The sequence below is a fragment of the Lactuca saligna genome, chromosome 4 (genome assembly GCF_052625555.1).
Source record: "Lactuca saligna cultivar CGN05327 chromosome 4, ASM5262555v1, whole genome shotgun sequence".
NCBI lineage: Eukaryota > Viridiplantae > Streptophyta > Magnoliopsida > Asterales > Asteraceae > Lactuca > Lactuca saligna.
This window is the reverse complement of record NC_136420.1, coordinates 52,785,081-52,807,352: the sequence shown is the minus strand read 5'-3', so window position 1 is coordinate 52,807,352 and position 22,272 is coordinate 52,785,081. Positions and strand designations below refer to the sequence as shown.

Here is a 22,272-nt window from a genome sequence, read left to right as displayed (position 1 = left end):
TTTTCCAAGTTCAAAAATATAGTTTTGAAAGTATCATTTTGACTCTTCAACATTTAGTATATATATTAGGTATAATATTCTACTTATCAAATAAGTGCTATACCTAAATGTTCTTTGAACCTAGAGTATAAGTAGGGGGAAACTTATACATAACATTAATACTTATATACGACAAAGTATAATGTTTCTAACAAATTGCTACCCTGAGCCTGTAACCGCTGCTACGACACAATACCTCTGATAAAACACACTCATGATTTCCATGAGAAACAATACACTCATAATTTCTATGAGAAACAACACCGTACGCTTCATCGACGCCGGAATAATAACAAGTAAAAGGATAGTTCGTCACTTGTTTATGGTTGACTGTAATTAACAATCACAAGTGGGGTTGTCAACCCGTATACTAATTATACATGACTTCCTCGCTCACACGGGATTAACGGTTACAGTTCAGAGGATTTTCGCTAAGATCCCCAATCTTAGTTGATGAATACAATTACTCATGTAGACTTCGACGACTTCCTATAGCCCTAACAACAAAAGCATTTTCGTGTCTAAAACCCTAAGTTACTAGACTTTTCTTTTAAACATTACTTGTAACTTCATAACATTTTGGCAGTATAACAACTATAACTTTAAGTAAAACCAAGTTTTATCGTGACATAAAACCAATAACAACAACATATAACATAACAAGTTTTATATTAACATAAAACCAACAATAACAATGTACATACTTTTTAACATATAGAACTTCTGAATATAACTTCGGGACTATATCACACACAACATATATAGAATCTTAAGTATAACTCAAGATCTACATTAATATATTTCCATAACAATAACATGCTAACAAGTTGATAATAGTTGTATATATTTAAAATATTATATTTAGAACAACTATATCTCGGTTAATATAACTATCTATATTGATACAAATAAACCATCATATAGACATAATAGTAACGTATATACAATATATAACATGCGTTTTCCCCCGAAAATATTAGAAAGTGGGGCCGTGAAACTCACCCTAGTAGCGTGATTTTATGTATCTAAGCAGAAACAGTCAGCGATACGAGGTCGTCGGGGCCCGGGATGCAAGATGGCTTCAGCAAGGGAGAAAGGAGAAAGGGAAATGGTGTAAGGAATAGCTGAGGTCAGAACTGCTATTTATAGTAAGGATTTTGGACTCTCATGTCGTGAGTTTTATAAAACTCACGTCGTGAGTCTTGCATGCTCATCCCGTAGACTTGCCATTTGTATCCCTAGCTTCGGAGGGTGGCCATGTGACTCCTCACGTCGTGAGTTTGGATCTTATCCCTTCGTAGCCTCATCACACACCTTCTAGATTCCGAGATGTGGCAAAATGACACCTCACGTCGTGAATAAACCTTTGTTCACGTCGTGAGTTCAGTCAGATTAGGGTTTCTGATAGCTGAATATTCGGAAGGTCATAACTTTCACATACGAACTTTGTTTTTAACGTTCTTTATATCCACGTGTAGGTATTTATGAGTACTACAACTGTCTTTTATACTCCAATGGCTAATTCTAAGTCTATTTTAAATTACTCTTATTATATATATATATATATATATATATATATATATATATATATATATAGTGTTCGGTTTATCACAACTTCCTTATGTGAAGTCAGATTCAGACGTTCTCTATATCTTTGGAATCGTATGGACATATACTTTGAGTTGTATTATCAAGAAAGTTCATATTTGTATTAGAATTTATCATGAACTACATAGTACGTTTATCACATTACTAGTTTACAAAATTATATGATTGGTATAATCAAATGTGATTGTCTATTAATCTATTTTGACTGGTGTTACATTCTCCCCCCGTTAGAATAATTTCATCCCGAAATTTATCTTGTGGATGGGATTTTGTCAAATAGTTGGGGGGTAATTTTCTTTCATCTGATCTTTACGTTCCCAAGTAAATTCAGGTCCTCGTAAAGAGTTCCATCGAACTTTCACTATGGGAATACGACTTTGCTTTAATCGTTTGACTTCTCGATCCATGATCTCGACAGGTTCTTCTACAAAGTTGATTTTAGTATTGAATTGTATCTCATCGAGAGGTACAAAAAGAGTGTCATCAGATAGACATCTTTTGAGATTTGATATGTGAAAAACATCGTGTACCTTACTTAGCTCTTGAGGAAACTTGAGTTGGTATACGACAGAACCAATTCTTGCTAGAATTTCAAAAGGTCCTATATATCGTGGATTTAGTTTGCCTCACTTCCCGAATCGAATTACACCTTTCCAAGGAGAGATCCTCAACATTACTTTGTCTCCAACTTGGAATTCTAAAGGCTTACGTCTTACGTCGGCATAACTCTTTTGACGATCACGTGCAACCTTTAATCGATCCTTAATTTGCACGATCTTTTCAGTTGTCTCGTGGATTATTTCTGGTCCAGTACGTAAGGTATCGCTTGTACGTTTCTCTGGCCATTTGTGTATCTCCAACTTCTGCCCATCATATAGGGGAACGACATTTTCGTCCATAAAGAGCCTCAAACGGTGCAGCCTTGATGCTGGTGGGATGACTATTGCTGTAGGAAAACTCAATTAATGGTAAATGAGTATCTCATGCATTTCCAAAGTCTATTACACAGGCTCGTAGCATGTCTTCTAATTTTTGAATGGTTCTCTCACTCTGACCATCAGTCTGTGGATTGTAAGTTGTACTCATATCTAGACGTGTTCCTAAGGATTTTTGTAGAGATTGCCAAAATCGTGAAGTGAATCTACTATCTCGGTCAGAAATAATAGAATTTGGAACTCCATGCAATCTGACAATTTCCTTAAGATAAACTCTAGTCAGCTTCTCCATCTTGTCGTTCTCCTTAATTAGTAAGAAATGGGCGGACTTAGTCAATCTATCGACAATTACCCAAATAGTGTCGAACCCACTAGGAGTTTTGGGTAACTTAGTGATGAAGTCCATTGAAATCTGCTCCCATTTCCATTCTGGTATTTCCGGTTGTTAAAGTAAACCTGAAGGCTTTTGATGTTCTGCCTTTACTCTAGAACAAGTCAAACATTTGCTCTCATAAGTAGCAATTTCCACCTTCATGTTTGGCCACCAATAATGTACTTTTAAATCCGAGTACATTTTGTCAGAGCCTAGATGCACGGAAAATCTGGACTTGTGGGCTTCTTCTAAGACCAAGTCCCTGACTCCACCGAACTTAGGCGTCCAAATTCGGTTCATAAAGTGTCTCATTCCATCATCTTTTTGTATAAGTTGCTTTTCCATTCCTCGCAAAGCTTCGTTCTTGATGTCTTCTTTTAGATCCTTAAGTTGAGATTCTCTAATTTGTGTAGTAAAGTTAGAATGGATAGTTATAGTTAATGCTCGTACCAGTCGGGGTTTAATATATTCTTTCCGGCTCAAGACATCTGCTACCACGTTTGGTTTTCCTGGATGATAACAAATCTCACATTCGTAATCATTCAACAATTCAACCCATCTTCTTTGTCTCATATTAAGATCTTTTTGGTCTAATATGTGTTGGAGACTCTTGTGGTCGGTAAAAATAGTACACTTAGTACCATATAAGTAATGTCTCCAAATTTTTAGTGAAAAAACTACAACTCCCAATTCAAGATCATGGGTAGTGTAATTATTCTCATGCACCTTAAGTTGTCGTGATGCATCCAATCCTTGATTTGATGCGTCGCAGTACACAACGAAATCTTATGTCCCATTTGGAAGGGATAGGATTGGTGCACTACACAACATTTGCTTCAGTTTCTGAAAAGCAGCTTCATGTTTGTCTTCCCATTTGAACTTCGTATCCTTCTGGGTTAGTGTTGTAAGCGACTTGGCTATTTTAGAGAAATTATCTATGCATTTGCGGTAATAGCCAGCCAGTCCTAGGAAATAACGCACTTCTGTTGGTGTCTTTGGTGCGTTCCAATTCCTAATTGCCTCGACTTTGGATGGGTCAACATGAATTACTTCATTGCTAACTACATGACCTAAAAATTGTACTTCTCTAATCCAAAACTCGCATTTGGAGAATTTAGCGTGCAAATTTTCTTTTCTTAGTAGCTCCAAGATTATTTGCAGGTGTTGACCATGTTCTTCATTGGTTCGTGAATATATCAATATATCATCGATAAATACGATCACAAATTTATCCAAGTATGGTTTGCAAATGCGATTCATGAGATCCATAAACACTGCTGGGGCATTGGTCAATCCAAAAGACATAACTAAGAACTCATAATGACCATAACGAGTTCTAAATGTTGTTTTTGGAGTGTCGTCTTCTTGTACCCTGAGGTGATGGTATCCTGATCTAAGATCTATCTTTGAGTAGTAGCTAGATCCTTGCAGTTGATCGAATAGATCATCAATTCTTGGAAGCGGATAAGGATTCTTGATTGTTAGCTTGTTCAGCTCCCGATAATCAATACACATTCAAAAGGATTTGTCCTTCTTCTTGACAAACAAGATTGGTGCTCCCCAAGGTGAAAAACTTGGTCGGATAAAGCCTTTTTCAAGAAGTTCTTGTAGTTGACTAGACAATTCTTGCATTTCAGATGGAGCCAATCGATAAGGAGATTTCGCTACTGGAACTGCTCATGGAATTAAGTCGATTCGAAACTCAACTTGTCGGACGGGAGGTATTCCAGGTAGATCTTCAGGAAACACATCAGGGAAATTACATACTTGAGGTATGTCCTTGATTTCTTTTGTCTTTATCTTCCTATCTACAATGTGGGCTAAGAATGCGCTACATTTCTTATGTAGATATTTCTAGGTCTTAGTACAAGAGATGACTTTGAGGTTCTTCCTAGATTTATCACCATAGATAATCAGGGCTTCGCCGTTTGGTAAGGGTAGTCGTATGGCTTTCTCATGACATAAAATTTCGGTTCGGTGTGAAGATAACCAATCCATGCCAATTATGACATCAAAACTACCGATAGGCATTGGCATGAGGTTGACGTGAAAAAGGTAGTTATTAAGAGTTAACAAATAGTTTTCTAGGATTTCATGTGTTTTCTCAGATTCTACTTCATAGATTTCTTTTAATATGCTAGACTTATGACTTAACAACTTTCTAAATGTCGGAGTTATAAAACTTTGATCTGCTCCAGAGTCGAAGAGTATGGTAGCATATAAATTATCTATGAGAAACGTACCAAATACGACCGAAGGGTCCTGGTAGCCTCTCTGCTTCCGATCACAAACGCCCTGCCACGTCCTATGCCTCCTTTACTCCTTAACTTTGGACATTCTTTCTTGATATGTCCAACCTCCCCACACTCGTAGCATTTTCTTCCTTCACCATGGCCTGTCCCATTATTGGTTTGTTGATCAACTGTTGTAGGTGTTGTGATCCTGCAGTAACTAGCAATATGCTCCTTTTTCTTGCACTTCATGCAGACAAAATAGTCACCTGGATGATGACGGTTGCACTGATTGCACAATGAAGATTTTGGTTGTGTAGGTACTATTGTTGTGGCTGCATAATTGGTTGCCACTTCTTGTCTTTTATCAGATGATTGTTTGGGATTCTTCCTATTAAACTTACGCTTGTTTGTTCTAGATTTGGGAGACTCAGCCTTTGAGATTACTTATGTTCCTTGGATCTCTGTGAGGGTTAGCTGATGAGCTATCCTTTTGGTGCTGTCACAAGTCGTAGGCTTTGATGCGATCACCATGCCTTTGATTTGCGATGCTAAACCCCAGATATATCGCTCAATCTTCTTATATTCATGGGTTACAAGTGCTGGACACATTACTGCAAGATCATCAAATCTAGCGGTATAAGCTTTTATCTCTGAACCCTTCATGGTTAGGGTCCACAATTCTTGTTCCAGCTTATGTATTTCCTCCCTAGGACAATACTCCTCTACTAGCATCATTTTTAGCTCTTCCCATTTCATGGAATTTGCAGTATCAATCCTCATTGTATTCACATGGCTATCCCACCATTTAAGTGTTGCATCAGCGAAAGTACATGCTGCAAATTGTACTTTACAATCGTTTGGACGAAAGCTTATTTGAAAGACGGACTCTGTCTTTTCTATCCACCTCGTCAAATTAACTACCCCTTCATTTCCATGAAAGCTTTTTGGCCTGCAATTCATAAAATCTTTGTAGGTACATGTTCTGGTGGTCCCTACATGGCCTTCATTTCTAACTCCATCTCTTGTGACATTAGATAGAGCCGCAACAATTCTTTGAGATGTGATTTCTTCAAATTGTACTGTACTTATTGAGGGGTTTATTTCTGGTGGTGGTTGCGGTTGTTGTTGTTGTGGTGTTGATGGTCGGTTAGGGTTTAGCCGATTACTCCTTCTAGGCATTTTGTTTTAGTTCCTATTATAAATAATAAGAATTTGGGTGAAAACCATAACCACGAAGTGGGGATCAGATCCCACAGCGTGGCAGTCGCCACGACATGGACACGACGATCAATTAGACCTAAGCCCGTGATTTTTAGGGTTTTCAACATATTTAAGCATAAGGTTCTGACTTTTTGACCATTTTATCAGCCTCCATCACCTCTAGAACCCCTTAGGAGAAACCCTAGTCTCCACCTTCAAGATTTGGGCTTCTCCTCTCTCCTCTCTCCTTTTTTGGGTGCTTTTTATGATATTTTGGTGAATTTAAAGATCAAGAAGGCTCTTTTGGTTGCAAGGAATGACGCTTAAAGTTTAGATCCATCAAAGACATTACATTACTGAACTATTGCAAGTATAAAGTTCCAATCTTGCTATCTAGTTCTTTAGATCTTGTTATTTGGGGTTTTTGTCACTCTTGGTCCATTTTATGGGTGATCTTGGAGTTAAGTGGACTCCAACATCTTTTTGATCATTTTGGAATATTTCTTGGACCTCATAGATTAGGAAAGTTATGATCTTTTGCCTTCCCTTTTAGCCATGCAAGTTATCTTGGTCCTTTAGGCCATTTTGGTGTATTAAAGTTTAGATCTTGAAAGATTGTGGCATTATTATGGATAAGGTTAGAAACTTTATCTATTTAGACATCTTGTTGATTCAGATTTGAAAGTGGGTCCCTTTGAGACTTAAAGTCTACATCTTGGTGGTTTGGACCTTCCTAATGGATAAAGTTAGAAACTTTATCCATTAAGACCTTGGATATAATCATATATAAGCTTTGGAGCTCTTGAAATTGGAAGAAAATGGATTAAAGCTCGCTTGAGTTGTTCAGGCCGGTCCCTAGGGTGTGGCCTTAGGCTGCCACAGTGTGGCGACTAAGGAATCAACGACTATTTTTGCATTTTGTGCCCACGACGTGGCCAAGGAAGGCTATATCGTGGATGGCTGTTGTTGGTAATTTTGACCTTAGTTTTGACGTAAGAACCTATCTCTTAAAAGATACTCTCTATATCTAATTAACCCTCCTATATATACAATGTGAGAAAAGAATCGGTTAGGCTCTGATCTATGAGGTCATGATACCTAAATCAACAGCCTAAACTGCGAACCTAAATAATAAACAAAATATATGAAATACAAGTAACTATCTGGCATACGAAAAGTTTGGAGTTTGTAGCGTCTGTATTCAAGAAAATTGGCACAGAGGCGGTAGGCAAGTTGGGTGACGGGTGAAGTGGCATTACCGTAGATTTCTTACAGCAACGTAGGACTTTGTCGAACAACGACGACTTCACATGCGGCTTACCTGCTTCCGCCAGAGGATGACGAGCATGTAGGAAGCAACACATCATATGAAATTTTTAGGTTTAAAAGGTAATTATATAGGTTATGAAAGGGTAGTTTTGTCTTTTTACTTGAAAAGGAATAATGAAAATTTGGGTTTTGGGATGTCTTCCCACGGCGATATCTGATCTGCAAATTTTCGGTGTAGGAAGAATTCGGATCAGCGGTTCACTATGGCGTCGTCTCCGTCGTTGACGGAAGAGGAAGAAACCTTTAACTCTTCTTCTTCAGTTAAATTTGGGACCCCCGAATCCCTTGAACACGTCCAGCAGCTCACCGACGTTGGAGCGATGACTCGCCTTCTCCATGAGTGCATTGCATACCAGCGAGGCCTTGATCTCCAACTCGAGAACATCCTCTCTCTCCGACCTGATCTTGACAAGCATCTTTCTTTCCTCCAGAAATCCGCCGACGTTCTAGAAATTGTCAAAGCTGAATCAGATCACATGCTCTCGAACGTCGATTCCACTTGTGTTCTCGCCGATCAGGTCTCCGGGAAGGTCCGCGAACTCGACCTTGCACAATCTCGCGTCAATGAAACCCTCCACCGCATCGACGCCATCGTAGAGAGATCCAATTGCATTGATGGCGTTCAGAAGGCCTTGGAGAATGAATACTTTGAGTCGGCTGCTAATTACGTCCAAACATTTCTTCAAATCGACGCCAAATACAAGGATTCCGGTTCAGATCAGAGGGAGCAGCTCTTTGCTTCCAAGAAACAACTCGAATCAATTGTTAGGCGAAGACTATCTGCGGCTGTCGACCAGAGAGACCACCAAACTGTCCTCCGTTTCATCAGACTTTATTCCCCCCTTTCTCTAGAGGAAGAGGGATTGCAGGTCTACGTTAGTTACTTAAAGAAGGTGATATCCTTGAGATCTAAACTTGAATTCGAGCAGTTAGTGGAACTCATGGGGCAGAATCAGAGCCAGGTAAATTTCGTTGCCTGTTTGACCAATTTATTTAAAGACATTGTTCTAGCAATCGAAGAGAATGAAGATATATTGAGAAGTCTGTGTGGAGAAGATGGCATTGTCTATGCAATCTGCGAGCTCCAAGAAGAGTGTGATTCCAGGGGTTCTTTGATCTTAAAGAAGTACATGGAATTTCGTAAGCTTTCCAAATTGACATCTGAAATCAATACTTACAAGAACGATTTGCTATCTGCTGGGGAGGAAGGGCCAGACCCCAGGGAAATTGAGTTATATCTGGAAGAAATATTGTCACTCACACAGCTAGGTGAGGACTACACAGAGTACATGGTTTCAAAGATAAAGGGCCTAAGTCAAGTTGATCCAGAACTGACACCAAGAGCCACCAAAGCTTTCAGGAGTGGGAATTTTAGCAAAGTTATTCAAGACATAACCAGTTATTACGTGATCTTGGAGGGATTCTTCATGGTTGAAAATGTGAGGAAGGCTATTAAGATTGATGAGCATGTAATGGACAGCCTCACAACTTCCATGGTTGATGATGTGTTCTATGTTCTTCAGAGTTGCTGTCGCAGGTCCATATCCACATCCAATATTAATTCTGTTATTGCAGTTTTGAGCAGTGCTGTAAGTTTGCTGGGTGGTGAGTATAATGATGCTCTGCAGCAGAAAATGAGAGAGCCTAACCTTGGAGGAAAGCTGTTTTTGGGTGGTGTTGGAGTGCAGAAAACAGGAATTGATATTTCTACTGCCTTGAATAACATGGATGTGAGCAGTGAGTATGCCCTGAAATTAAGACATGAGATTGAAGAGCAATGTGCTGAGGTATGTATTATTGTATTTATCATCTAAACCTACATTTCCTCCACTATCGACTCTAATAGTTTTTGGTTTTCTTAATCAGGTATTCCCCACACCAAATGACAGAGAAAGAATCAAATCATGTCTATCAGAATTAGGAGAAATGAGCAACAGCTTCAAAAAAACCCTAAATTCCAGTCTAGAACACCTCGTAGGCACCGTGACCCACCGAATCCGTCCGGTCCTAGACACCGTAGCAACCGTATCCTACGAGCTTTCCGAATCGGAATACGCGGAAAACGAGGTAAACGACCCGTGGGTCCAACGCCTCCTTCACGCAGTCGAAACCAACACATCGTGGCTCCAACCACTAATGACTGCCAACAACTATGACTCTTTTGTTCATTTGGTGATCGACTTTATTGTAAAAAGACTCGAACTTATCATGATGCAAAAAAGGTTCAGTCAGCTTGGAGGTTTGCAACTTGACCGGGACGTGCGGGCCCTGGTGAGTCATTTCTCGGGGATGACTCAGAGGACTGTGAGGGATAAGTTTGCGAGGTTGACACAAATGGCTACGATTTTGAATTTGGAGAAGGTGTCGGAGATTTTGGACTTTTGGGGGGAGAATTCGGGGCCTATGACTTGGAGGTTGACTCCTGCTGAGGTTAGGAGGGTTTTGGGGATGAGAGTTGATTTTAAACCGGAGGCTATTGCTGCTTTAAAGTTGTGATGTAGGATTTGAATCAATTTGTAATCCGTAATGTTCTTTGTATCTTGTATTTTGTTAAAAAGTAAAGCGGGATATCTTTCTATTGCTTCTTAGTTATCCTACAAGTTAAATGCAAGAAATAGAAATATACTTATCTTGATTTGTTTATTAGGGGTGGGTTTTAAGTTTTAAGGGAACCAAATTCTACACCCAAACTCATGCGTTGATGAAATTCATCCGACATACGTGATTTGAAAGGGGTCATGACTTTTATAGTCATTGATTTTTTGATCAAACGGCTGAGATTTAATTTGAATTATGTGGTTTGGCCTTATAATTTTGCTTTGTTTTGAACCTAGTTCCTGTTGTCATCCTGTTATATGATGTTTTCTGATTAAAGCACAATGTTTTCAAAACTCTACCAAATTATAGCAAGTATCATCCAAGAAGAATGTAATTTTCACTACTATGACTGAATAGATTTTTCAAAAAGAATAAAAAAACCGAGTGTAATGTTGTGATTGGTTAATTTTCTTAAAATAAGATGCGTTGTGATTGGTTAATTTTCTTAAAATAAGATGCGTTGATAAGATAATGAAAGTAGAATGTTGTAATAGAAAAATTAACTAGGATGCTATAATCCATAAACGAATGGAACTACGTTGTTATTTCTTGTATTAAGCCCTTTAAATATACACCCACATGTTTGCCATAGAGGTAAGGAGGCCAGAATACAGAAATGAGGTGAGGGCATCAAATACCCAAATTACGAGTCATGTATGATTGAGTTATAACATTGATTTATCTTACGTTTAATTATATATGAACTAAAAGCAAATACCCAACTAAAAAATATTCAAAATCATAAAAAGACTATTATGCAATAAATTTTTGATAATAACTTAAAACCACCAGAGAGAAATACCACAAAAAATGTGTATAAGGTTGTATGAAGTGGTACATAGGTTGTTGACCCATGAAAATAAAACTGATTCTATTTTTTAAACAACCTATGTAAATAGTAAATAGTCGATAATTTTAACATCCTCAAGTCAAAGCACCCAAACTGCTTTATCTATTATCAAATATGAAGTATCAAAAATAAGGTGCAATAAACCCATACTTTTTCCACATTTACGATGTTCCAAACGTCTTTGATAGTCGATGGAAATACTGTTTTTGCTACAGCAAAAAACACACATATTAGAAGTAGATCTCTTTATGTTATAGGCTTCCAAGAGCAAAGTACAACTTTCAATGCATGATTTACAAGCTAAATCATATACCTTATCTGAGACAGAAGGGGAGATTTTCCCCAAAGCTTGCTCAAAATGTATAGCTTTAATAGTATGTGGCAACCCACGTAATGAGCTTTCTGGTTCATCAGTAGCTGTTGCAGCTTGCTTTATGTTTAATCTCTCTTCACGAACAATCATGATAGCTTCTTTCATCTGAAATTTGGACAAAAATTGACGTCAAGGCTAAACATTCGAGCATTGACTATCTATATTTTTTATTATATCTTACATCAAATTAAATGTTGAACTTTTTGTGTGATATAGTACATGATTATTAGTTTTTAGTATTAAATTAAAATAGCTTGATAGGTATATTGAAAAGCCATTACTATTTTAAATCTTTATGATGCTTATAATTTGTCATATGCATGTGTATGGAAGAGATGCGAACCAATGCAAAAAGATCGGCTCCACTAAAATTTGCACAAGCCTCACTCTGACCAATAGCAATCAAGTCCACGTCAGCATCTATTGGCTTATTCCTAGCAAGAGCTTTCAAGATCAACCCACGTTCATCTGGATTTGGCAGAGGCACATACACAAGTTTCTCCATTCTTTTGGGTCTTAAGAGTGCCTTGTCCACCATCTCAGGCCTAAAATCAAATCAAATCAACAGGATCAGTCATAAATAAAGTAATTTATAAAGAAAATCAATGATGACGTGTCACACCTGTTTGTAGCACCAATTACATAAACGCCCTTTCTTTGGTCAACACCATCTAGCTCTACCAAAAGCTGCAAAAATAAAAGAGCTTTTCGTTTTGACTAAATAAATGAACTTAAGGGTTGTTTCTTTTTGTTTTTCCATTAAGTCTTTTATGAGTAGAATGACGTGTCACACCTGGGTCACAACTCCCTGAACCACGTGTCCCCCTTCTTTTCCACGGTTTGTTGTCAGAGCATCTATCTGCAATAAACAAAGCACCAACATTAATCCCAAAAACATGGCTATCAACCTTGAATCACCCATCTAAATTTTCAAATCCAAAATTTGATAATAAAAAAAAGGAGAAAAATCTGAAAAAGGAAAACCTCATCGAAGAACACTATGCATGGGGAACACGTCCTAGCACGACTGAATATTTTTCGAATTGCCGATTCCGCCTCACCAACATATTTGCTCAAAAGCTCAGGACCCTTCACAGTTGAAAAAATAATCAAAAAGTATTGATAAAAAATAGCCACATGAGTAAAAATATATATATAGAGAGAGTTTGTGAAAAACCTTAACGTATATGAAATTTGCTCCTGATTCATTAGCAACAGCTTGTGCGATTAATGTTTTCCCACAACCAGGTGGTCCATATAGCAAAAACCCCATCTCCATATCAACTCCACATTTCTGAAAATATAAGTTGTATGAACAAAGACTATTTCTTTTTTCACGCTAAATAAATCAAGAGTAGTGATCACGTAAGTTTCATTATTAATTAATTACCTGATCAAACTCATCAGGAAATTTTATAGGCCCAATTATATTACGATTAAACTCCCTTCTCAAAGTATCAAGACCTCCAACAACTTCCCATTTAACATTTGGAATCATAGAAAACCCTTCTCTTTTGGAAGAAGCGACAACATTTTTTATTGCTACCTCAAAATCCAACATTCTCACGCCTTCAAGTTTCTCTAATTCCTCAACATACCACCCTTTCTCCCACCAACGTTCATTTTTCTCACTTCCTTTACAAAGTTCCAACTCTCTTTCATCTATGACTCTTGCCATTGCAAGACTCCCAGCTTCAGTCACCAGTCCTTCCAAATCAGCACCAACAAACCCTGAAGTCGCCCTAGAAACTTTCACTAGATCAAGATCACCTGACACTCTCAATTCACGTGTAAGAACTTTAAGAATCTGGAATCTTCCTTTTTCATCTGGAACACCTAAAGCAATCTCGCGATCAAACCTTCCAGTCCTTCTTAATGCTGGGTCAAGAACATCAGGTCTGTTAGTAGCACCGATTACTAAGACGTATCCTTGTTTTTCACCTCTGTGGGATTGATCCATGCATGCCAATAATTGTGTCACAATCCGGCTTTCCATTTTCGTTTGATGATTTTCTCTTTTTGAAGCGATTGCATCGATTTCATCGATGAAAACTATAGATGGTGTTGTTCTGTATGCTTTTGAAAATAGCTCTCGTATGTTCTCTTCTGATGCACCTGAAATTTTTGCAACGGAAAATAAATTACAATGAAACTATTCACGAACTAATTAATAACTTATGTTTGAAAATGTGTAAATTAACATGAAATGGATCTTTGGTGAACTTACATGATTTATTCACGTTACATTAATTACCTGATATACCAGAGACAATCTCACTGGCTGCAACCTCATAGAATGGAAATCCAGTTTCGTTAGCAATGGCTCGAGCTAGCGTTGACTTTCCACACCCTGGTGGACCATGTAACTAAATGCCAACCGTTGGCCTAACTCCATGCCTACGAGGTAACTCTGGATGATATAAAGGAATAATCACCTGTTTCTTCAACATATTTATCACATCATCCATTCCACCAAAGTCCTTAAACCTTGGCCCATCATTGTGTCTTCCATTCGCATCAACACCATCATCATTGTGTCTTACATTCGCATCAACATCATTTGATAAGTTGCTCTGTTTTTGTGCCTTAAGACGTCTATATGTATATTCTTTCGCTGAACCAACCGTTTTTGTTTCTTTTCTGTACGTGTTTCTAAGTCTCGACTTTGTTAAATCAAACTCCGGTTCTAATTCCAGGCTATGGACATCATCCTCAGATGTCAAAACTGCATTTCTATCTTCTTCGTCTCCATCATCTGATTGCGATTGCGAGGATGAAGACTCTGATTCATGTAACTCAATTCGTCTTTTCTTTCGTGTTATGTTGCTGGAAGCTAGGGTTTGTTTCACCTTTCTGGTGAAAGGTTGGAGCTTGTGACGACTGTATATGTTAAAAGTGGAGCGGAGGCGGTCGACAAGTTGGTCGACTGATGACGCGTCATTACCGTAGGTTTCTTGTACCCAAAGGACGTCCTTCAACAGAGAGGTACGGCCTGCTTTCCTCATCGGAGCATGCTCGAAGGCAGCCGCCGGCGACACTGTGGCTTCTCTATTAAATTAGGTTTAAGAAGTTTATTATATAGAAACACAAACAATCAATGTTACATTTATATCGTATTATTAGACCACATAGCATACCTAGCATACCTATCGCTAACACACCACTCCAACTTATTATTTTAATTAAAAAATTCATATAATTGTTTTTTTAAATACTATTTTTCATTAATTTAAAATACTAAATTACATTAATTAAAAACTACATTAACTAAAACGAAAAAAATTACGTTAAAACTAAAAACTACATTAAGTAAAATAAAAAAAACAATAAAAAATACATTAATAATTAAAAAGCTAAAAATACCAAACTTCTAATTTGTGTTTTTTTAAGCAAGATTATTCCATTTTGGGGAATTCTTCAATTTTTGCCAAGCTTTGACATGTCTAAAACGTTGCTGATTTGTGTTTTCATATTGCTCCATGATCATATTAACCGGATCGATTTCGGCTTCATGAACGTTGTTTATAACAAAGTTGTAAATTCCATTGAACTCAGAACACTTGACCCTCATATCGTGCCACTTCAAGCATATTTCATCAACATTTCGAACTGCACCACCCATTAAACCATTGAAAACACTTTCAACATTTCTCCAAAAAGAATCGGAAGTTTCACCAACGTCTTCTTCCGAAATCGTCAACCAAGCTTGTGCTAATTTCTCTTCTTCTTCTTCTGACCATTTCTTATTTTTGGGAGACATGATTTTTAAAGGATCAAACAACAAAAATATATCTAAATGGAGTAGAATTATATGAAAAATAAGAAGATATTGGTAGTATTTATAGATAAATATTGAAGAAATTGAAAAATAGCCGTTACGAAGGGGGAAGAAAGGTCAAACGTGATTTAATGCAAGAAATGAAGCTATTGGCCGTTTGAATTCGTTGTCCAGAGCACGGAAGGCCACGACCACGACCACGACCCACCACGAACCACCTGGGTGGTGTGCACGGTCGTGGTTCGTGGCCACCTAGACCACGGACCATCTCGTGCAATGTATACCATTTGGCCTTAGTAATCCTAAACAATCATAAAAATTCATAAAAGAAAAGTAGATATTAACTGAGAAACAATGAACATGCTAAACAATCCTAAGCAATCATAAACAAGTAAACATGCTAAAAAATCCAAATGATTTCCGAAAATAATAACCAATTTATCGTTGTTAAATGTTAACTATATAGCAAGTCAGGTTGGCATCAATGTTAAGCTGTTAACTGTACAAAAGCTCCAAAACAGTGACTAAAAGTCTAAAGCTAAACGCCTATATATGGCTCGTGTGTTGGGGTCGGGTCTATTTTCAGAATCATAGAACATTGGTTTTAGTCTACACAAAAGAGTAACACTGAAACAGTTATAGCCTGATAGGAAGTGTTGAATACTTACCTTTGTATTATGGAAGTGTCGATTCTATCACTCTGGTGGAAATCCTCACCGAGTCGCCGGTGGTGGAGCGCAAATCGGAGGAATCCTTGCCCCTTCGGTCGATAGAAAATCGGAGAAATTGAAAATCGAAGGTACTCTTCAGTCGATTGTGTTTGTCGACATTGTTTGGAGTTTGGGTTGCAAACGGGTTCTCTCTGTATTCTGTCGATACTAGAGGCGTCGATTGAGAAATTGAGATAGTTTTTGCCTTTTTCCTATTATAATACTAGGTTAACCCTCTTGATTTTGAATTGAATTTAAAAATTAATTATTTAATAATATTATATTTCATTAATTCTGATAACTTATGAATTTTAATATTGCATTCTTAAAAACTATTTGTAAATATTTAATTACAAAGTAAATGGGAAGTATTTAATTAGGAATGAAGATTTTTGAAAACTTTTATTTTTGATGCATGATTATTGTTGGACATATGTAGATGATACATTATGAATGTGTGTAATGAAATTAACATAAAATACAACAATACATAACTATAAAAAAATACAGTAATATGATGGATTAAGTGTGATTTGCTAAAAATGAATAAAATTTGCTACAAAAAAGTTGGCTACAAATTTCGAAAAACTTCCTTATAAATAACATTGGAAATTTTATTTGTGAGTTTGCCATCTTTATCTAAAATTAATAATTTTAATCCCTCTCTGCTTTGAACTCTAGATAAAGCACCATACAATTGTCCATGTGAAAAAACTGGATCTTTCAGAAACAAACCAACATTTGATAACGATTGTCCTTGACTTTTATTAATAGTCATTGCAAAACATACAACCAAAGGAAACTGTCTTCTTGTGAATTTGAAGGGAATCTTTTTTCTGATGGAGTTAAAGACATTCTTGGAATAAAAGTCTGATTGAAGACACGAGCATGATATTGTGTACCCTGTTAAAAAAAACAATAATAATTATTATTTTGTTGAAACATGTGTAATATTAAATGGTGAATAAAATATATATGAAATACAACAAACCTCCTCGTCCACCAGGATCATTTCAATTGAACAAACTTTATTATTTCTCACAAAGTTCCAAATTTTAAGCACTCGAACCTTGATATGTGATTTTTCATCTATCTGTTCAATTTTTTTAGGTAAACTCTATTTCCTATATTCATTTTCTGCAAAAAAAAAATTAAATCATATAGAATTGTAAGTGAAAATAGCAAACTTCAAGAAGGTACAAAACACCCTAACTAACAACTAAAACTGAAAAATTATAAATCAGCACATGATAAAAACCATTAATTCATATGAAATCATTTTCTAAATTCCAAAAATATTTTTATACTAAAACTTAATACAAACAAAAACCAATAATTCATATGAAATATTTTTTTAGATTGAATAAATTTTTTTATAATAAAATGGAACAAAAATATAAATTGCCCTGGTTCTGTTTTAATTTTTAATTATTTGATTGCATTCTTTTATGTTAATTTTTTACGGATTTATTTTGCCTGATTTAACTGATGGCATTTTCGGATTTACAGTTTAACACTGATTATGTATGTGAATTTACATACTAAATTTAGTGTTTCATTTTTTTATAGACTAATGTATAATTTCTAAACATAAACCTACCATCACACACACACATCAAACACAACACACATACATATAATATACACATTAATATTTTGTGTATCATCTTATATTATCTTAAAGTACAATGCTAAGAGAATGTTATGTGGCAAAGTGATACATATACACACACATATATACATACATACACAAACAGAAACATATAAACACAAACATAAATGACCATTATGACCCTGCAAGTGGTTTTGTAAAAATAAAAAATTAAAAAAGCTAATATTTTATATCATTTCATTGTAAAAAAAATATTGATATATGGTCTGTGATAAATAAAACATCCTTATATGGTCCCGATATAAATAAATAAGATTTTTATTGAAGTACAATGCTATAGATCAATATAAGATCAATAAAACTATGTAAAGAAGAGGAACATTTATTGAATTACACATATACCATTTAGTTATAATAGACTACATTAAACAAATACAGTAAATAACAATGTATTTTGTTTCATGAAAAGTGAAGAACTATGTAATTTGATTCATGCATATTGTAATAGTTAAAGCTTCAGATCTGAAGCAGATTTGATTTTTTTTTTTAAAAACAAAATCAAGATCTCAGGTTCACTACTATTTTCGTCTTTTTAACTAAATAGGTAGAAGAAGAAGATGATTAAGAAGAATTAGGAAAAAGAAGAAGAAGAATATCACTCATATAATGACAAAATGATAGATATTTTTATAAACTAACCTGGTATTTGATTTTGGAAGCGTTGCATAATGAAGAAGAATGAAGACGAATATGCTTGAAAAGATTTCTATGGAGCAGGATGGTAAAAAGAAAAAAAACGTATGAATGGTATTTACGAAAGCAAAGAATATAGAAGATTGCGTTTGCAAAGAATAACAATGCAGATTTTTAGGGATTTAATTTGCAATCAAAATAAACAAACTTTCAAATTTAATCGGAATTTTCGAATCTCAATATTGATTAACCTAATTTTTCAATTTATTTCCATAACTTTTATTTATTTAAAATGATTGGTTGAATATTTGGAAAGCATTTCATTGCTGATTTTCCGGGATTTATTGCATTTGGAATTAATGGCATTTACGTAAATATATAGATGAATAAAAGAGCGGAAAAATCGATATTGGAGGTTTTATAGATTGACACGTGACAGAGTTCTACTTATTTATTAGGATTATGATATAAGCAAAGTAAAAAGGCTATATAAAACTTGAAGCCCACGGTAGGTTAAGTTAAAAGCTCCACCGCCTCCTTATTTTAATTGTGGAAAGTTATAGACATAAACCCTTTTTTTTTTCAACGATATACTTTTTTTTTCCGACAACATCAAGGATTAACAAGCTCTTCAACGTGATTTCAGTTTTCCAATAAATAAGAAGGTAAGTTTCGATTCTTATTATGTGTTACACATTTATTTTTTTGTAATTTGTAAATAATAGTTTTGTTATGATTGGTAATTTGATTTCTTATAATGATAGAATAAGTTATGAACAAGAAAATGAATCATTGATTTTTTTTCTCAAACTAAAAAAAATGTTCATGAACCACAATTACATTATATTAGTGATGATATTAGGAAAGATTGATGTTTATAGTACAATCTTATAGCTTCAAATGAATAATAATATCGAAGAGTCAATTAATAACCTCGAAGAAAAAAAATAACATGTTAAATTTAAGAGAAGTAAAATTAGATTATTTGATTCGTGATCCCAGATAAGACCTTCAATCATAAGCTATCCAAGTAACCAACATAATATGATTAAACGATTATATATTAAACTTGGATCATACAAACTTTAAAAATCAAAATATCTCCTCAATATTAGTGGTCCTAACGGTTGTAAGCGCAATTTTAACAAGCTTTGTTTAAGAATTTTTGGTAGTTGGAATATTAAGTTAAAAATGATGTTGTGTTTTGTTTTCCTTGTTTTATCTTTAAGAAAAAAAACCATTGGAAAAGCTAAGTCATATACATTTATCATAATAGGGTTTAATAAAAAAAAGTGAATTATGGAAAGGATTGCGCTCTCATTGTCCTGAAAGGTAAGACTCCGACACATAGTTTACACATAATTTATAGACTCTATTATGTTATTTGAACATAAAAAATAAAATAAAATAAAATAAATTAGTATCTTATGATGTGAGCCCCCTTTATCGTAAAATCCTGGCTCTGCCCCTGGACTTCTGAAGGAGGTTGAACCGGCCCGGTTGGACTGCGGGTCGAAGAAAACCGACGGTTTTTTTCAGCCGGCCTATCTTATTCCTTGGGCGCTGCAATCTTCAGCTGGCCTATCTTATTCCTTGGGCGCTGCAAGTTTCAAACAGAGGTGAGTGTCAAAAAAGATTAGGATTCTCTCTCAAGTAAATAAGGGTATAAATGTTTTGGTCATGTTGATTCAAACAAAGGTGAATGCATGAAAAAACACATGATCACCCGACTGTTTTTTGTTATTGTGGAGTTGCTCCACCATTTCGTCTACAAGCATTTGGTCTTCGTGATTTTCTGTTGGTTTGGTATTGTCTTGTCTTCGCTAATACGAAAGAACAATCCTCATGAAATACATAAACTATAATGTTATTTTGTGATGTTGTCTTAACATTGATATCTATTTTCCTGGCCATAAATCTACAACTTCTTTTCAGCCAAATGAGTTGTTTTAAATGAGTGAGTTCGATCCATCCCTCCACAAAGTTATAAAGTTATAAGTCACTAATTTCTAAGTGGTTTCATTGGTGAATTCTTCACACAAGGATTTTGTCAAAGTTCATCGTTGTGCCTACTTTTTTTTTTTTTTTTTTTTTTTTTTTTTTTTGAACTGGCAAGAATTTTATAAGCCATTAGGAAGGCGAAATAAACATTAAGTCTGTACATCAATGGAAATGCAAAGGAGAGATACACCAGCTATGCCATCTAATTTCTCCATTTCCCCCTTATGTAGCCATAAAAACACCAATGATACAACATTATCAAATATGAATGCTGGGGAAGATCTTTTCCAGTTGAGAATCAAGTTGTTTCTCGTCTTTCATATGCTCCAAATTGCATTGTATTCAATGACTAAGTGTAATCAACGGAAACAGTTTCACTGATGCATGTGAGCACATAATCAACAAGGGATCAGCAGATTCGTCCCCTTCTAAACCGAAATCACACACAATGATAGGAGCCATAAACCACAATCTTGGAGTGCTATCTTTGTCGGTATTCTGCCCAAATATGCTCGACCAAACAAAACACAATACCTTAAGCAGGACAATCGAGACGCATCAATTAAGCTTTAGCTTTAACATGGTGTGCCCTCATTGCTATGATGTTTAGAAACATCATGTTTTGCAAATATGGTGTTCCCATTAGTCTAGTGCCTTAGGAATTAGGATCCCATACTTTTGAGACTTTATAATTACTTCTAGTTTGTATTTTGTATTTTTTATGGTTCATTTGTACTTTCTTCCAGCTTTGTGTTGGTTTTTAAATTTTATACATAGTCGTTTCAAAAAAAAAAAAAAAAATCAACCCCTATTACTGTTATCTTTCTATCGATTGGTTGGTGGATATTTCCACTCTTCAATTTTGCATCAGTTCATCCACCCCAGTATACATTTCAAACATGTAGTTTTTTTTCTACCCTTAGCTTTCGTTTTAGTTAATGTACTGTATAATTTCCCATATCATGTTGTTGCTTATTTATATATAATATTGGCCATTAAAAAAAAATAATTATGGTGGGTGATTCCAAGAAGATAAAAGAATGAGAATCACAAGTGAAACATGAATTCTAATCGTATTGAGTGACGAGGAATGATTTGAGGCAAGAAAACAAGTTGGGATTATCTGTATAGTTCGAATGAAATTGATGTGAGTTTTTTTTAAACAAAGATTGAGATTCTCTCTCTTAAGTAAATAGGGGTATATTAGTCATAAAATAATTTCTTACATGAAAACATCAAAATATCATGTGGAAATATTTGCTCCCATACTGAAAAATTAAAATTTATAGATGTTGGGAGCTATGAATCGCCTACTCCATGAAGGCATTGGTTATAGAATGGCAGTTTTGTCATTTCAACTAAAAAAGAAATACTTAAATATTAAATTTTACCGACGTTGGGAGCTATGAGTCGCCTTTTCCATGAAGGCATTGCCTACCAGCGTCTCTCTCTCTGTCTCTCTCTCTCCATCGAGAATCGAAGTGCTAGACATTGTCAAAACTGAATCGGATCACATGCTCTTAGACGAGGCTACATTATGAAGTGTATTCATGGACACCTTTCGAATTTTTTTTGCTGAGTCGTCAACCAAAAAAGAAAACAGATGTTTATTAACAAAATTTATATATGGTTACTGAAAGAAGATTGAAAAATAAAATACTACTAGAAAGACATTGATTTGCTTACGAAAATTACATACAAAATAATTCCGTAGGTAATTGCTCATGGAATACATACGGATTTTGATGTTTCAATTTAGTAACGGAATTACGATGGAATAGCTATGGAATAACTACGGAATGTATGCCATCGGAAATCCGTAGGTAATTATTGATGGAATAGCTATGGAATACCGACAGATGAAATAGTTACGAAATAACTATGAAACACCGACAGACTATTATAATCTCCATTATTATTATTATTATTATTATTAAAA

The 22,272-nt window shown here is 35.5% G+C and overlaps 1 protein-coding gene and 1 pseudogene across 2 annotated transcripts; one reads left to right on the top strand and one right to left on the bottom strand.

Annotated features, from left to right (window-relative positions):
* Positions 1–7,849: 7,849 nt before the first annotated feature.
* On the top strand, positions 7,850–10,306 carry LOC145041848 (conserved oligomeric Golgi complex subunit 4-like). The gene is made up of 2 exons (XM_078990054.1): positions 7,850–9,505; positions 9,585–10,306. The coding sequence occupies exons 1-2, from the start codon at positions 7,922–7,924 to the stop codon at positions 10,212–10,214; spliced, it is 2,214 nt and encodes a 737-aa protein (XP_078846180.1). The 5' UTR covers positions 7,850–7,921; the 3' UTR covers positions 10,215–10,306.
* An 824-nt stretch (positions 10,307–11,130) lies between these two features.
* On the bottom strand, positions 11,131–14,617 carry LOC145041849 (cell division control protein 48 homolog C-like; annotated as a pseudogene). The gene is made up of 9 exons (XR_013680439.1): positions 13,794–14,617; positions 12,930–13,654; positions 12,717–12,833; positions 12,524–12,628; positions 12,333–12,398; positions 12,162–12,226; positions 11,883–12,084; positions 11,480–11,644; positions 11,131–11,375 (listed from the first exon to the last, which is right to left on the bottom strand). The product of XR_013680439.1 is annotated as a cell division control protein 48 homolog C-like (transcript).
* Positions 14,618–22,272: the final 7,655 nt, after the last annotated feature.